General features: G+C 44.8%; 1 protein-coding gene across 3 annotated transcripts; it reads left to right on the forward strand.

The window, feature by feature from the left end:
* On the forward strand, positions 1-17,728 carry LOC121571782 (GON-4-like protein). Of its 3 annotated transcripts, none has more exons than XM_045221967.1 (28): positions 1-66; positions 729-1,009; positions 1,161-1,259; positions 1,496-1,701; positions 1,892-1,966; positions 2,082-2,132; positions 2,228-2,278; positions 2,396-2,491; positions 2,784-2,900; positions 4,659-4,856; positions 6,168-6,366; positions 7,150-7,254; positions 7,380-7,420; positions 7,578-7,711; positions 8,098-8,308; positions 8,939-9,025; positions 9,175-9,352; positions 9,549-9,699; positions 11,085-11,235; positions 11,530-11,646; positions 11,840-13,132; positions 13,254-13,338; positions 13,730-13,911; positions 15,143-15,340; positions 15,524-15,667; positions 15,863-16,203; positions 16,692-16,794; positions 16,957-17,728. In XM_045221967.1, exons 2-28 carry the CDS (start codon positions 742-744, stop codon positions 17,077-17,079), a joined length of 5,004 nt encoding a protein of 1,667 aa, XP_045077902.1. In that variant the 5' UTR covers positions 1-66; positions 729-741; the 3' UTR covers positions 17,080-17,728. The 3 variants fall into 3 exon arrangements, with proteins under 3 accessions (XP_045077902.1, XP_045077903.1, XP_045077904.1); XM_045221968.1 differs by having other exon boundaries at positions 2,228-2,263; XM_045221969.1 differs by lacking the exon at positions 2,228-2,278.
* The last annotated feature ends 18 nt before the right edge of the window (positions 17,729-17,746 follow it).

Raw genomic sequence — 17,746 nt, forward strand, 5'->3', positions numbered from 1 at the left:
CGGAAACAGAATATTTGTTGTAGTTTTCTGCGTTTACCGCTGATGGAGCTAGCTGTGTTGTGGCGGGTAAGATAATGTATTGGTTTGTAAATTCATATTCACCAATTAATTTCAACATAGTATTCGCCATGTGGAAAATTAGTTTGTTGAAGTGTGGTCCTGTTGAGAATAATTGCCAAACGAGTAGCCAAAGTAGTTTGTTAGCTACTTAGCTAGCTAGCTTAGCTTGCTAGCCGACACACCACAACAAGAGTGATGACGCCATTGCCAACACCACTCACTCAGTAACAGCTAACATTTTAAAACTAAAGCTAACTGTATGCAAACGTCTTCATACATACTACCTCTAGCTAGCTATGTTACATAGCTGGGGGCTGATAGCTATCGTCAGTACTTTACAGAAGGAGCTGAGCAGTTAAGTATTGGCATTTAGCTTTGAGTGGTAGCTAATACTAGTAGGAGTAGCTAGTGCCCATATGTGTACAAAACATAGTGTGCATCTCTATCCTTTCCCTCATCCAATCTGAGTTTACAACTGGACAGGTAAAATCTAATTCCCTTATACTTACTAGCAAATATATTATATTCTGCCATATGGCTTCCCACCATCTTGTCAGACCAGTGCAGATCAAAGGGTTCAGAGGACACAAGGATAGGAAGACACTTTAGACTAGTAATACATACCCACCATAAACTCTTTCCATGCTTATTCTCAATCAATCTCACAGGTGGTACTACACAATGAATCTGGTCCGCAAACGCAAGTCCAGCTCTCTCAAAGGTGGCCCTGACAAATATATTAGGACAGAGAAACCACAGTCTACGAGACCACCAGCATCTTACAATGCATCATCACCACTCACAACAGAGGCCAGTGGCATTGTCACAACTTCCAAGGAGGAGAGAGGCCTGGAGGTCCATGGGACATCGTCGCCATGGAGACGATCTCCCAGGTTCAAGAGTCAAGGCCTGCTTGGCCAGGTTCACAGCGCAGACCTTGTTGCTGAGGGTAAGTAGAGGAAAGGGAGGAGGGGGCAAAGGAGAGTAGATCTCACTTCTTATTTAGCTTTAATGATACGTTTTATCTTTGTTTTGTGTCCTACCTAAGAAATTGATATATAGGTAAATAAGTGAGGCTGTTGTCTTTGCTGGATCTCCAGGTCAGGTGGAGAATGAAGAGGAGGCCGTCCAATGCAGCCCTGCACATTGCCCCCCTCAGACAGAAGAGGATACAGACACTGACCTGGTCATCACCATGGGTGAGGAAAATCTATATCTATTAACTGGTCAACCTTAGCAACTGAACCTGAAACAGTACTCACATCTTGTATACAACATGAACAAGGTTAGGAACAGTGCACAAAATGACCTCAGAGCAAGACCTGGCCCACAAATGACCCTGAAGTTAGCTCAGCTAACCATTTTCCTTTGATAGCATAAGTAAAGCATACTGTAGGAGTTCAAGACTGACTGGCTCTCTCTCTTTCTCTGTCAGATGAAAGGCATGGCGGGGGACGCAAGGGCAGCAGGAAGAAGGGAGGGGTAAAGAGGAAGAAGAGAGCTGCGGACGGAGAGGTGGGGTACAGAGAGCAGGAAGGGGCCGGTCCCGAGGTGGAGATTGACAGGGAGCTGGACCGTGAGCTGGAGAACAAGTCCAGACAACACAACCTGACCACCGCCAACGTCCGCAACATCATTCACGTGAGTGCAGAGGGTGGCCGATAGCTCCAACCTAGCCAATGTTCCTTATGCAGCTAGTGTGGACTGTGGAAGCGTCAATTTCCTACATTAGAAGTTTGCCTACAGAATATAGTACACATAGAATGACAGACAAATACAGACAGGCTGATTGTAAGCCTGGTTTGAAACATTTTTGACCTTTGAACCACAGGAAGTGATCACCAATGAGCATGTGGTGGCCATGATGAAAGCCGCCATCAATGAGACGGAGGCTGTGCCTGTCTTTGTGAGTGTCAACCATTGCATTTCCATGTCCAAATGAATAATTTTTCAATTGAGAATTGACACGGTCAAGTCTCTGTGTGCACTTTCATTCAACATCTTTCTCATCTACCTCTTAGGAGCCCAAGATGACACGTTCCAAATTCAAGGAGGTGGTAGAAAAAGGAGTGGTGAGTTCACTGTGTGTGTGTGTGTTTAGCGTAAATTTAGCTTTGTCATGTTTTGCTATTGAGTCTCTTGTAATTCAATCGTTGTGTCATTTAAGGTCATTCCCACTTGGAACATCTCCCCCATCAAAAATGTCAATAAAGAGAAGGTACCACCATCGTACTGCTATTAAAGTAGTATCATACACTCATTACCTGACTGGAAAGTATGGTACCGTACTAGAAAGGGCTGAAGTGCTTGTCTGTTTATTTTCTTCAATTTTCAGGCCCAACAGTTTGTGGACATTCAATTAGCAGAGGAAGACTCCTCTGATGAAGAGTACTGCCCCGACGAAGAGGAGGAGGACGAGACAGCGGAAGATGTAAGAGATTCATAGGATTGGGCTGTGTGTTAGCTTGTGGACTGAAAATGTCTTTTTTTTGCATACATTGTGAGGCATTCATCATGCTTACAGAGTCATTGTTGTGGTTAAAAAAGCAAAACAAAGTAGTTCAGCTTTATCACCTTTAGAATGCCAACAATAAATGATTGTAAGTGATCATAGATACGTTATGATTGGATATGTCAATCATTTAAATAAACAGAACATTTGTTGTGTTTCTATGCATCTCTATATATTGAAATGACTGTATTGAACTTTGTGTGTGTTGTAGACATTTCAGGAAAGTGACATGGAGAGCACGGCCTCGTCTCCAAGGGGAACCAGAGGAGGCTTCCACAGGAAAATAAACACAGAGTGGGACGACGACAGGAGCTGCAGCCCCATGCAGGTGACACACACACACTTCAATTCAATTTTAAATATTTGTATTTTTACCTCGAGCAATAACGTACAGTGAGGGGGAAAAAAGTATTTGATCCCCTGTTGATTTTGTACGTTTGCCCACTGACAAAGACATGATCAGTCTATAATTTTAAGGGTAGGTTTATTTGAACAGTGAGAGACAGAATAACTACAAAAAAATCCAGAAAAACGCATGTACATTTTTTTATAAATTGTTTTGCATTTTAATGAGGGAAATAAGTATTTGACCCCTCTGCAAAACATGACTTAGTACTTGGTGGCAAAACCCTTGTTGGCAATCACAGAGGTCAGACGTTTCTTGTAGTTGGCCACCAGGTTTGCACATATCTCAGGAGGGATTTTGTCCCACTCCTCTTTGCAGATCTTCTCCAAGTCCTTAAGGTTTCGAACCTGACGTTTGGCAACTCGACAGATATTCTATGGGATTAAGGTCTGGAGATTGGCTAGGCCACTCCAGGACCTTAATGTGCTTCTTCTTGAGCCACTCCTTTGTTGCCATGGCCGTGTGTTTTGGGTCATTGTCATGCTGGAATACCCATCCACGACCCATTTGCAATGCCCTGGCTGAGGGAAGGAGGTTCTCACCCAAGATTTGACGGTACATGGCCCCGTCCATCGTCCCTTTGATGCGGTGAAGTTGTCCTGTCCCCTTAGCAGAAAAACACCCCCAAAGCATAATGTTTCCACCTCCATTTTTGACAGTGGGGATGGTGTTCTTGAGGTCATAGGCAGCATTCCTCCTCTTCCAAACACGGCGAGTTGAGTTGATGCCAAAGAGCTCGATTTTGGTCTCATCTGACCACAACACTTTCACCCAGTTCTCCTCTGAATCATTCAGATGTTCATTGGCAAACTTCAGACGGCCCTGTATATGTGCTTTCTTGAGCAGGGGGACATTGCGGGCGCTGCAGGATTTCAGTCCTTCACGGCTTAGTGTGTTACCAATTGTTTTCTTGGTGACTATGGTCCCAGCTGCCTTGAGATCATTGACAAGATCCTTCCGTGTAGTTCTGGGCTGATTCTTGCATGGCGCCCCAGGCCGAGGGAGATTGACAGTTATTTTGTGTTTCTTCCATTTGCGAATAATCGCACCAACTGTTGTCCCCTTCTCACCAAGCTGCTTGGCGATGGTCTTGTAGCCCATTCCAGCCTTGTGTAGGTCTACAATCTTGTCCCTGACATCCTTGGAGAGCTCTTTGGTCTTGGCCATGGTGGAGAGTTTGGAATCTGATTGATTGCTTCTGTGGACAGGTGTCTTTTATACAGGTAACAAGCTGAGATTAGGAGCACTCCCTTTAAAAGTGTGTTCCTAATCTCAGCTCGTTACCTGTATAAAAGACACCTGGGAGCCAGAAATCTTTCTGATTGAGAGGGGTTCAAATACTTATTTTCCTCATTAAAATGCAAATCAATTCATAACATTTTTGACATGCGTTTTTCTGGATTTTTTTGTTTTTATTCTGTCTCTCACTGTTCAAATAAACCTACCATTAAAATTATAGACTGATCATTTCTTTGTCAGTGGGCAAACGTACAAAATCAGCAGGGGATCAAATACTTTTTTCCCTCACTGTATATGTAAAAACATTATTTTATTTTGTATGTAAAATTAATAAAATACAGAATATTTCCTTTTGTAAATAGTATAATATGCTCTATTCTGTTGAGATACATTTCAATGTTTATCTCAACATAAAAAAAAATAAAACTCCTTTCCTCCCAGGTTAATCGCAGCAGGTCCAGACACCTGAGGGTGGAGGTTGTCCCCATGGGCCCTCCCCCTCCCCCCCAGCCCTCCTCCTCCTCTGGCCCCCAGGGATTCTATACCACAAGGACCCCTCCAGAATTCAGCTTCCTTGAGAAGCTCCATGCCGTGGAGGAGGAGCTGGCCATCGGCCCCGTCTGCCTGGAGCCCTACCAGGTACCAGGGTGATTCCACAGCAGGATAGGTCGAACATATTTTTGCCATCTCAGATTGTTCTGGCATTTTTCACATAGAAACTTCATTGGGAGGAATGATGTTTGACAGGCTATTTACATTTGTATCACAAACCATATTTTTTGTAAATCATGATGAAAGTGGCTATTTTAGGCTCTTTTTAAACCTATACGGTAAAACCCTATAATCTGTGAACCGTACATGAGACAGACATCTGGGTGTCATTATATTCTTAGTGTGTGCTCTACAATATGGAGTATGTCTAGATTCTGAAATACAATTTTTCACACAAATGTATTCAACATAAACATTTTAATATGAATATCTCAAAAGTACCCTTTTTGATTCTGTTCATTTTAAACATATTCTTTGGAACAATATACTCCACAGAGTGGGCTTGTGCTAGCCTAATTTTGAAGTTTTTATAAATTTTATGAGCACCACCAACACATGGGAAAATGGATTCAAAGGGAACTCCCTCTACTGGTGATTTGCTGAATGTGCAGTAGGCTGTAATTGGTTAATGACCTATAATGTCAATTTCAATGTATAAAATGGTTCAGCCCTTCAAAAGTACCAGAGAGCCCACTCTGGAAATGTGACATGTTTGAAGAGTATATTGTTCCAAACAGTATGTCTAAAAATAAGCAAAATCAAAAAGGTACTTGTTGAATAAATTTATTTTCTAAATCGTTTTTCAGAATCTAGACATACTCCATATTTTAGAGCACACTATAAGGAGTAGGATGACACCAAGATGTCTGTATCATGTACGGTTCACGCATCATGGGGTCCTATAGGAGGCATGTATAGGTCTAAAAGGGCCTAAAATAGCCACTTCCTCATGATTTTCATTTCTTTTTTGATACAAATGTAAAAAGCATGTCAAACGTCTTTCCTCCCAATGAAGTTTCGATGTGCGAATTGCCAGAACAATCTGAAATATTTTCGGCCTATCCTGGCGTGGAATCGCCCACCACCCACACCAGATAATAGCTCCTGCTAGTCACAACCCATCAATTCGGTGCTCATAGATTTAGAATGGAATGCGATTTCTGCTTTCTGGGTCCTGTTCAGTAGGCTTGAAACAGGGAAAACATTTTGAAACGTGGTGAAACCGGAGGTACTACCTGAACTTGTCCAAAGAAATGCTTGGAGATTTACATGACTTTGCACTGTTAACCTCCCATCTTTCTCTCCCTTTCCCCCTCCCTCTTTCCATATTGTCTTTCATATGTCTTTTCCCCCCTATTCCTCTCCTTCCACCACCCTGTCTCCCTACCCCTCTCACAGCCACCCCTGGCGGACGGTCTAATGGCGTGTCGTACCCGCTCCAAGAGGCCCCTCCGGGACGTCCCCATGGGCCAGCTGGAGGCAGAGCTCCGTGCCCCCGACATCACGCCCGACATGTACGGGTGTGGCTCGGCCCCCGAGGACCCTGAGTGGACCCACTGGCTGCAGGGCATCATGACCTCTAACATGTACAACGATGGTGAGGGGGGTGGTGCGTGTGTGTGCGTTGCTCAATTCCAAATCCACCCCTAGCAACTACACTCGGCTGCTAGTGTAGATGTGAAATGACAATTCTATTCTAGCTATATCAGGGATGGGCAACATTCCTCGGGGGCCTGATTGGTGACATACTTTTGCCCCAGCTAACACACCTGACTCCAATAATCAACTAACCGTGGTCTTTAATTTAGAATGCAATTAGTTTAATCAGTTGTGTTAGATGTAGGGCTGAGGGAAAAGTGACACCAATCAGACCCCTGAGGACTGGAGTTGCCCATCCCTGATCTAGACTGAGTGTACAAAACATTAAGGACACCTTCCTAATATTGAATTGCCCCCCTTCCCCCTACAAGGTGTCGAAAGCGTTCCACAGGGATGCCGGCCCATGTTGACTCCAATGCTTCCCACAGTTGTGTCAAGTTGGCTGGATGACCTTTGGGTGGTGGACCATTCTTGATACACACGGGAAACTGTTGAGCGTGAAAAACCCAGCAGCGTTGCAGTTCTTGACACAAACCGGTGCGCCTGGCACCTACTACCATACCCCCTTCAAAGGCACTTCAATATTTTGTCTTGCCCATTCACCCTCTGAATGGCACACATACACAATCCATGTCTCAAGGCTTAAAGATCCTTCTTTAACCTGTCTCCTCCCCTTCATCTACACTGATTTTGAAGTGGATTTAACAAGTGACATCAATAAGGGATCATAGCTTGCACTCTGTTCCTCTTTCTCGATGTTCTCTCTCTTCCTCTTTTTTAGAGGAAGGCGATGATGATGATGACGACCCTGAGTATAACTTCCTGGCGGAGATCGACGAACCCGACGTGGAGGATTACCGTAATGACCGTGCAGTCCGCATCACAAGTGAGTTACCATGGGGACCCTAGGGACGGGGCTGCCTAGCAGCCAAGAGATGGAGTCAACTTATCTAGGCTGTGACTATGTCAGGCATTGGTCCTCATCTCCCATTTTATTTTTTATTTTTTCAGAAAAGGAAGTGAACCAGTTGATGGAGGAGTTGTTTGAGACGGTAAGAGGAGATCTATGTTGTTTGTCTGTTTCTTTTTTTCCCCCTCTCTTTCCCTCCAAACACCCCCTCTGTGTCCTTTCTTTACCCCTCTGTTTTTGGTATGTTATGTGGTTGTCTATGTATAGTTTATTTCTCTCTCTCTCTCTGTGTGCTCCAGTTCCAGGATGAGATGACTGCTCAGGAGCAAGATGGGGAGGGACACGAGGAAGAGGAGGAGAGGGAGGAAGAGGCACCTTCCCTGGGGACACCCGCCCTGGAGACACCCATCTTCAACACCCTCCCTGATATCCTGTTAGTGCACTTAAGCGCTTCATAGACAAACTGTTCTGCTGTTTGTTACACTGTCATCTTCACAAGAAGATAATTCCATATATCAAATACAATTTTAATTGTCACATGCTTGGTAAACAACAGGTGTAGACTAACAGTGAAACGCTTACTTACGGGTCCTTTTCCAACAATGCAGAGATAAAGATCCAAAAATAGAAATACTGAGACGAGGAATAAATTGTGATTGACTTTCTCAGTCAGTTCAGTTGCAAAACTGAATTCTGTATATTGATTTCAACCTCTAATCACAACCTTTATACCTTCAACTCACCCACCCAGTGACAACTTTCAACCTCCTCTGATTTGACCCTGTGTATAGCTGACCCAGTTTGACCTTTGATCCATAGGTTAGAGGAGCCCATGGCAGAGATGACGGCAGGGTGCTACTGTACGGTGAAGGAGCAGCTGGATGCCATTCGGCGTCGCCGGGCACTGCTGGAGAGCCAGGGCCTGTTGGTGCCCAGCAGCCTCATCCCCAAGCCCCGGGAGCCCCCGCCTCCATTCACCCCCACCCTCTCCCACCAACAGGGACTCCAGCTGCAGCAGCAAGTCCAACAGGTCTGGGGTCTTTGTGTCAGGGTTGGGGTTAGTTCCACAAATTCAAACCCTGTAAATTCATTTAATTCAATTCAAATTCCAGGTTAGTCTTTGAATTCAGATAATTAAATTCCAATGTTAGGTAAATTCTAAGAATTCTATTCCCAATTCAATATTATCCCCAACAATTCCTCATTCTATTCCCTCAGGCTTTCAGGCTGACCATGTCACTGTTCAGACAGCCTAGCTATACTGGAAATATAGGAATACATGTTGAAATAATTAAAAACAAATACTGCAGTAAATTTCTTACACTAAGTGCATTAAATGTACAATTATTGAATTCCAATTCCGTTCCAAAGATGAAATGATTTTACAAATTGAATTCAAATTGAATTCAACGCAAATTCTCCACTTCATGAGTGAATTCAAGAATTTAATTGGAATTTCAAATGAAATTGGAATTGACCCAAACCCTGCTTTGTGCTCTATATTTTGTTATTGAGCTTTTATCTCAATGAGATAAACCTGGTCAAAACAAACAAACATCTAAATCAAATCCTAGGTAGTGAAATCCGGGTCAAGGATCCACAATGGAAGAAAAACGTTTGTTTTTCGGTCGGTAATTACTGTATTTTCCTCTGTCTGCAGCACGTCCAGCTCCTGACCCAGGTCCACATGTTGACCAGCCCAGTGGCTGCACTGCAGAGCGAAGCTGCCGCCACCAAGCAGTTCCTGGTGAGAGAGAAACATACTGACAAACACACTTTCACTAGTACCTTTAGCTGCACCAACTTATAAACATACTCTTATTCTCTCTCTGATACTCCCACCATATATCTCTCTCTCTCACCCTCTCCATCACTCTCTACATCACTCACTCACAGATGGAGTTACAGATGTTTGCCCAGCGTGGGGAGTTGACCCGGGGCCCAGTGGAGCCAGGCTTCACCAGTGTGTTCAGAGCCTGTAACCTAGAGGCAGCACTGTCACTACTGGAGGAGCTCAGACTGTCCCCAATCCCTTACCAAGAAGCCCCTAACAAGCCACGAACATGCAGGAGAGGTAAGCGTGTGCATGCATGAGAGCCATGATGATAGTCAAATTGATGAGGTGAAGATGACTTCTAATTTACTCCATTTAATTACAACATACCTGTCTCAGTTGGAAATAGTTTGACTCATTCAGGATGTAGGCCTTATTCATGTTCAATTAATTTCGCTCACAATAACTGGTTTGTTGTGTGTTACCACGTTGCCAGTCCGAAAGCACCCGTCGATGCCCCCTCAGCTGGCATGGCTGTTTGCCACACGGCCGGTGTTCCTGTACCCTGAGCTACTGCCCCACGTCAGCCTGGACCCAGCCCTGCACTCTGCCCGCTCCGTCAGCATGTTCACCGCAGGAGAGGACTGGTAAGAATGACCTATTATAATGCCCAAATGTTATAGCTTCCTTTAATGCCCATATTGTATCTAATTCCTCATAGAATGCCCATATTATACTGAACAAAAATATAAACGCAACATGCAACAATTTCAAAGATTTTACTGAGTTACAGTTCATATAAGGAAATCTGTTAATTGAAATAAATAAATTAGGCCCTGATCTATATGGATTTCACATGACTGGGAATACAGATATGCATCTGTTGGTTACAGATACCTTTAAAAAAAGGTAGGGCCATGGATCAGAACCAGTCAGTATCTGGTGTGACCATCATTTGACTCATGCAGAGCGACACATCTCCTTCGATAGTTGATCATTCTGTTGATTGTGGCCTGTGGAATGTTGTCGCACTCCTCTTCAATGGCTGTGTGAAGTTGCTGAATATTGGCGGGAACTGCAGCACGTCGTACATATCGATCCAGAGCATCACAAACACGCTCAATGGGTGACATGTCTGGTGAGTACGCAGGCCATGAAAGAACTGGAAAATGTTCAGCTTCCAGGAATTGTATTGGGCCGTGCATTATCATACTGAAACATGAGGTCATGGCAGCGGATGAATGGCACGACAATGGGCCTCAGGATCCCGTCAAGGTATGTCTGTACATTCAAATTGCCATTAATAAAATGCAATTGTGTTCGTTGTCCGTAGCTTATGCCTGCCCATACCATAACCCCACCGCCACCATGGGGCACTCTGTTCACAATTTTGACATCAGCAAACCGCTCGCCCACACAACGCCATACACGTGGTCTGCGGTTGTGAGGCCAGTTGAACATACTGCCAAATTCTCAAAAATGACATTGGAGGCTTATGGTAGAGAAATGAACATTAAATTATCTGCCAACAGCTCTGGTGGACATTTATGCAGTCAGCAAGCCAATTCCACACTCCCTCAACTTGAGACATCTATGGCATTGTGTTGTGTGACAAAAATGCACATTTTAGTGCCCTTTTTATTGTCCCCAGCACGTGGTGCACCTGTGTACTGATCATGCTGTTTAATCAGCTTCCTGATATGCCACACCTGTCAGCTGGATGGACTATCTTGGCAAAGGAGAAATGTTCAATAACAGGGATGTAAACCGAATTTGTGCGCAACATTTTTGAGAAATAAGCTTTTTCTGAGATCTTTTATTTCAGCTCATGAAACATGGGACCAACACTTTTTAATGTTGCATTTATATTTTTGTTCAGTGTACTATATATGCTCTTTTAAATGCACAGCTTGTCCTAAATGAATTTGTTTCCGTAGTACGTAAACTTGGAATATATTTTTTTTAAATGAGTGTTAAGAACTCACTGACAGAGAAACGGAGTCCTTTACTCTCCGCCATCTTGTTTTTCCAGCCTGATCGTCCTGGGCCTGAGGAACCTGGGGGAGACCCTCCAGCCCAAGGAGCTGCTGTGTCACTACCTGCTCCGCGCCAAGAGGGTCTCTCAGCTCCGTGACCACATTGTGGAGATGTGTAAACCCACCCATCCCAACAACGTCATCAAGGTAGGACCCGGATCTACAAATGATATACAGTATTACTAAAGTAAATGTGTTAGGGGGACTGTTTATAGTTTGGGATAGTTCACACAAATGTTCTAAATAGTTTCTAGTTAGTTGTTTACTAGTTTCCTTAACTTGGACCTGTTCTATAGGCCAGGAGAGATTGCGATCCACACTCAAGATTTGTCCACATAGCCACTAACATTAATTAATACTCAACTACCATTAGCGTTGACCATAAACAATATGAATGAATGGACCTCAAAAAGTGCCTCTCCCCATGTCTTTTTTTTAAAGGCCTACCGACTCCAGAAAGTGGTCCATCCCATGCCAGTGGCCTGTGACCCAGTGAAGCCGGGTGACCTACGCCCTTCAGTGGAGAGAGAGGAGAGAGCCATGCCCGGATGGTTGAGGGTACCAACTACACTTAGAATACTACTTACATGCTTATTATTGTTAGATCTGCTAACAATAAAGGTTGTTTTGGACTGGAAGTTTGTATCAGTGAAGATAAGATCAAAGTAAAATAATTTTGGATAAAGAATGACGTTTCAGGAACCAACTAAATAGTTCATATTGATTTTAAATAAATGTTCTGTACCTACAGAGAAGTTTGCCTTATATCTACGAGGCAATCAGAGAACTCAACAGCTCGCCAGATACAGAAGCCATGTCGGCCTGTCAATCAAAGAAAGCCCCACTCGTCACTCTTCTCTTCAGATCCTCCAGAACCTTGGACTACAGCTTCCCTCCCGGGACTCGCTACCCGCCCCAACTCCCCGACAGCCTTTCATTCCAGCGCTGCGGCTTCAGGCGCTGGCACCGTCCACCACCCTGTGACCTCTCGCTGTCCCTGGCCGTATCGCACAGTGCCACCCAGAGTCTGGGAAGTGGAACTACACGCTCAGAAAGTAAAAGTAATTCCCAGACAGGTGCTGTGATTCAGCAGTGCATGGCCCACCAAAAACTGCAACCCATTCAGCCTGCAACATCCAAACCTCCTTCTCTTCAGCATCCCACCAAGCCTCATCTGAAACGTCCCCTCAGGCCTCAACCTTCCCAGAAGCCCCTGCAGGTCATCCTCAATTTGCCTGCCCCAGTGGCCGCAGCTGTCCTTTGTCCCGCCCCTTCCACCAGGGTGTTGGCCTCTCGGTTGTCACATTCCGCTCCATTGGCCAAAGACCTGGTTACTCGGAAGTGCAGCATGTTCGCCAACCTCCGCAGGCTGCCCAGGCTGCTGCCAGCTCCTCCACCCAACAACAAGAACCCTCCCCAAACAAACCTGAATACCGTGACCCCCAACAGTGGAGCAAACCACCTTTTGTTGCCCCATATGAGTAGTAGAACAGCCTCCACTATTACTGAAACCCAAACCTCGGTCTCTACTATGACTCCTATCGAACAATTCAAGAACAAATCCTCCAGGACCAGCCGGCGGGTGACGGAGAAACGCAAAAGCAGCCTGAAGAGTGAGGGGCAGCCCCAGCCTTCAGCCTCCCCGGAACCCCCTGCACTGGACCAGGCTCTGACCCCGGACGACTATGTCACAGTTATAATGGAGAAAGAGGAGGTGGTGAAGGAAGAGGGGGGAGATGAGGAGGATGAGAGGGAAGAGAAAGATGACTGTGGCAGGGAGGATGGGGATGGAGGTGATTTTGGAATGCCTCTCCTGGCCCTGTCGGAGTCCTCTGCCAGCCCCACGGGGAGCGTTGACTCCGTTAACCCCACGGAGGAGTCAGAGGAGGGGCAGGAGATAACGCTGACCCTATCGCCCGGGCCGTCGGACATGGGGGATGGAGGGTGGGAGGGTGAAGAGGGAAGGGAGAACAGAGATCAGGAGATAGAGGAAGTGTTGTCACCAGCCTCCGAGGAGTCCATGTTGTCCGTGCCAGAGCTGCAGGTGTGTGAGGGCATGCGTCACGTTGATATTACATGAAAATATTAATCCATTTTATTTACCAAGTTCTTTACCCATATCACACGTCTCATAGTTAGGGTTTGTGTGTTATCTTTCCTTGTAGGAGACGATGGAGAAACTGTCATGGCTGGCGTCAGGAGGGAGGTCAGATGACTCGGAAGAGGGTGAACGATCAGGCACACCGTCAGGTTAGCTTCCCACCAATCTTTAAACGCCACAACATGGAGAGACACACACATACAGTTTTTCCCTTGGATTTTTTTTCAGCAGCAGTGGCAGAGTTAGCAAGGGGGGGGGGTCTTCCTGCGCAGGGTGGTCGGTGGGGTCTTCCTGGGGCATACATCTATATATCTACATTATAAAATAAAAAATTGCAGTGGCGGGCACGATTTGGCAGCGGTGGTGCGCCGCTGCTAAATGCATATAGGGGAAACACTGCACATAGCATTGATATATTTCATAAACCTATTAAATCCTTTCAGATTTCTACAAAGTCCTAGGGGTCTATTTGGAATTAGGGAGTCCTCCTGCTCTTCTCCCATCTAACCACACCTGCTGGATTGGATTTGTCCTTCCCAGGCTGCCATAGTAGCAGCCCCAACCCTTCCAGCTCAAGGGATGAGCAGCATCACACTGGAGAAGTCGGAAGCAAAGGGAGGTCCAAAAGCCCACCGATCCTCTACGACGATGACGACCTACTTGACAGCGACCCCCTGAGGGAGAAGAAGGAAATAGCCTTCGCTCAGAATTATCTCAACAGGGTAAATAATAATAATTCATTTTATTTATAAAGCGCATTTCTCGCACCCAAGGCGTTTAAAAAGCTGCAAAGGCTTTGGGCTACATTTTCTGTCTGATGAACAGCCTCTCATTGTGCGAAGTTGGCCAAAAAAATCATTTGAATTGGACTGGGTGGCATTCAATCCGAAACTACATCGGAATAAGGCAGTTTGCGATTGGATGCAGTACATCATATGCAATACGTTGTTGCGCTATTTACAGTTATAGCCACCATCTCATCAACATCTTTTAGATTTCCGCCTAAATAGACTTAATAATAAACTTTATTATTTTCATGAGATGGTCATAAACAATAGCTGTTGTTGCATAGTTTTAGAAAGGTCTGGAACTCACCTTTCTGGTACATTTGTTTTATAAATTGCTGAGGTGTACTCACTTTGAGGACCCAAGCTCAAATACATAGTACAAATATTATGAAAATATGAAAAATCATATGAGATTGTTTTCCTATTCAACAAAAGTGGGGCAATAGGGCTTGAAATGACGGACATGCTTTCTAAATATAATAACAAATTATAAAGGACTTACTATAAGATATCACCTTTATTATAACAGTAAAATAAAAATGATCATACTTAGTGGCAGTACAATACTGTCACAATTTCATATAACTGACGACAGAGACATTTCTCCCAAACGTCCACTGAGTGGCGCAGAGACACCATTCAAATTCGTTACAACTTCGGCTTTAAAGATTTCGTCCTTCTGTGACCAAGAGAACGTGGTCTTGTTTCAATTCTATGAAATTATTTAGTACATGTTGAAAGCTCTAAATCCGGCTGAGAATATTACAGCGAGATGAAACCACAACTGTTGTATTCGCTAGACTCCCCTTTCATATGCCCTTTCCCAAGATGGGCTCAGTCACTCAGAGGAAGAGCAAATCAATTATATGTCTGGATAGGGCCGAAGATGTGATGTCACTCCCTATGCAAATGTAGAGTCTGAAACCTGACACTTCAAGTCAGCTCCGCTGAGAGAGTGGTAGCACAGAGCAAACAGATGGGGGTTTCTGGCACTATAAGAAACGGGACCCTACGACATTCACAGAGCGCTTTGTACACAAATGTCAGTTGGAACCAGTCCAGAACCGCCCAAAGTCCCCTATATAGGGGATTTAGCATCTAAGAGGATTTAAGAAATCCTTAATCTTACTGCAAATATAACTCTCTTGCTCTCTACTATGACCAGGTGTGCCATGCCCTGCAGGAGGTGCCGGGGCGCGTGGAGGAGTTTCTGGAGGTACTCTATGAGTTTGAGCAGGATGGAGATGAGCACACCTCTGTGGAACTCTTCACGAGGCTAAAGCATGTTCTGAACGAGTGGCCTGAGCTGCTCCGAGACTTTGCAGCCTTCCTCCATCCCGAACAAGCCCAGGAGTGTGGACTGGTATGTGCTGGCTTGGCCTCCTATACACTTTGAAAATACACACTTTTTAAACTCGTCCATTACGTGTGTGCACGCGCACATGTGTTTGTGTGCTTGCGTTTGTGTGTGTTACATCAAAACTAACTGTTATTTGTGTGTGACAGACAGTGCTCCGTCTTAATATTCCTTCTCCCCTTGCCGTAGCTCGCAGAGCAGCAGGCATTTGAGCGTAGCCGGCGCTTCCTGCGACAACTGGAGCTGAGCTTTGGGGAAAACTCCTCCCACTACCGCAAGATAGTGAGCATCCTTCAAGGAGGCCCTACTCTCAGTCCTGCTGGCATCAAGGAGGTGTGCTAGGGAGTGCTACATTGATTTCACACTCACATGAGCAGAATCTGTCTTGGAGAACAGCAGTATAACATCATTATTATCAAATCTAACAAAGCATATAGGAGTGAAATATCATAGTGGAGGAGGGTCCATTTATTTATCAGATTTGAGAGATAGTAGATTAGAACATGTATATGTCTCTCTGTCTTTCAGGTGAAGGCTCAGATAGCCAACCTTCTCCGAGGTCACAGCCGCCTGCAGGGGGAATTCTGGGTGTTTTTCAACGAGCTCCACTTACGGCCCTCGCTGCAGTGTCAGACTGAGAACAGAGGCTGTGGTGATGTGACCAACACAAACTCCACTTCCCAGAAGTCATCAGCAGCAAATAAACCTAAGAGATGCCAAGGCACTAAAACCCCAAAAGCCACACAAGTAAGGGAGGATGAAGCGGACAAGGAGAAAGAAGGGGATCACTACGTCCTCTCTGAGCACTCAGTCTGTGCCAAAAACATCTCGCTTACACCCAGTGGAGAGAAAGTCATCCTCTGGACCAGGTTAGAGCCGCTGTCCAATCTGCAGTTGCTACATACATTTGTTGACTTATAAATGAAAATGTACCGATTTGATTCTTGAAGAATATAACTTAGAAATGCCACATGAGCTTAGTTTAAACGGTCATCCCTCCTCAGAACCCAAAATATAAGCTTGTTTACTTCGATGTTTGTAAACAAAGTACATGTCAATAAATATTGTATAGCCTCAAAACATTATTACAACTATAATGTTGATCTCATGGATGGTCAGTTCTTGCATCCATAGCTTTGTCTATGAATTTGAGTGGTTACATTTCTACAGGCCCATCCGGCAGCTTTTTACCGAAACAGTGGCAGGGAAAACGCTTTGTCATTGTTTCAACTTCTGATTACCGCTTTAAGGAGTGGGATGCAAAGTGTATTGTACAATTCTGGTATATTGCCAAATAGATATTTCACAATTTAAATTGGTGTATTCAATCTTGTTTTGTGTTCGTTGTTCGTAACAGGGAGGCGGACCGTGCCATCTTGACCGCCTGTCAGCAGAAGGGAGCAAAGAAAATAACCTTTCAAGCCGTCTCCGCCCAACTTGGCAACAAGACCGCCAATGAGGTTAGAGAGAAGCATGGGGTCTTTTAGAGAGGCTGCAACAGAGTAATAGTCAGATCAGACATGGGTCCTTCTCCACTTAGTTATGGCACCACCTCTGTCTATGTTGGAGCATCTAACTCTTTTATTCCTTTACTGTAACTCTCCTAAATGTGTTCCCTCTAGGTTTGTGACCGTTTCCAGGATCTCATGCGCCTTTTCCGCTCCTCCACCCAGCGGGTGTGCTCCGACGAGGAGGTCAGTGACACAGAGCAGCCAACCAGCAGCAGAGAGCCAGACCCGGACTGAACAGGACCCAACACCAGTGGAACAGTAAAAGTCAGCTGGACTGACGAGACTGCAGTCCAAGCCACAGAAAAGGAGGGGCACTTGACTGTGCTTCCTCTCTGACTCAACACTACTGAGGGTGCAGAAATATGGGTACGTCTCCCGTTGATGGCATAAATGCAGGGCTATTACGACACAGCCAGGACTCAATGTTTATGTGCTGGTATGCATAGGCGAAGTACAAAGGTTCCAAATGTGTGAATATGTTCAGGCCATGAGGTTCCTAGTGTTATGAGGTGCTAAAATGTGAAATAGAATCCCTCTTGAATGTATGAAGGAGAAAAGTGCATAAGATGTACAAGAGGTCTTGGAGCTGTGTCGGGCTACAAGTAATATTAGATGAGCTCGAGGGCCTTCCAAATCACAAGAGACACATTGCACAGTAAGAATCAGCGTAGACAATGGTGCAATCGTGATTCATTAAATTGTCCGCTGAAATGTAAAAAGAGAATAAAAATGGACAATTGATTGCCAACTGTAGTGTTTTCATTATGACGTGGATTGACTGATACTGAAGAGTTAGAGATGTCAAGCATTCTTTGCTGGTTGCTAAATGACTGTTTGAATAAAGTGTACATCATTGTTTTATACAATGACTACCAGACTGTTATTTGCAATCAGTGATTGT

This window comes from Coregonus clupeaformis, chromosome 8 (genome assembly GCF_020615455.1).
Source record: "Coregonus clupeaformis isolate EN_2021a chromosome 8, ASM2061545v1, whole genome shotgun sequence".
Taxonomy (NCBI): Eukaryota; Metazoa; Chordata; class Actinopteri; order Salmoniformes; family Salmonidae; genus Coregonus; species Coregonus clupeaformis.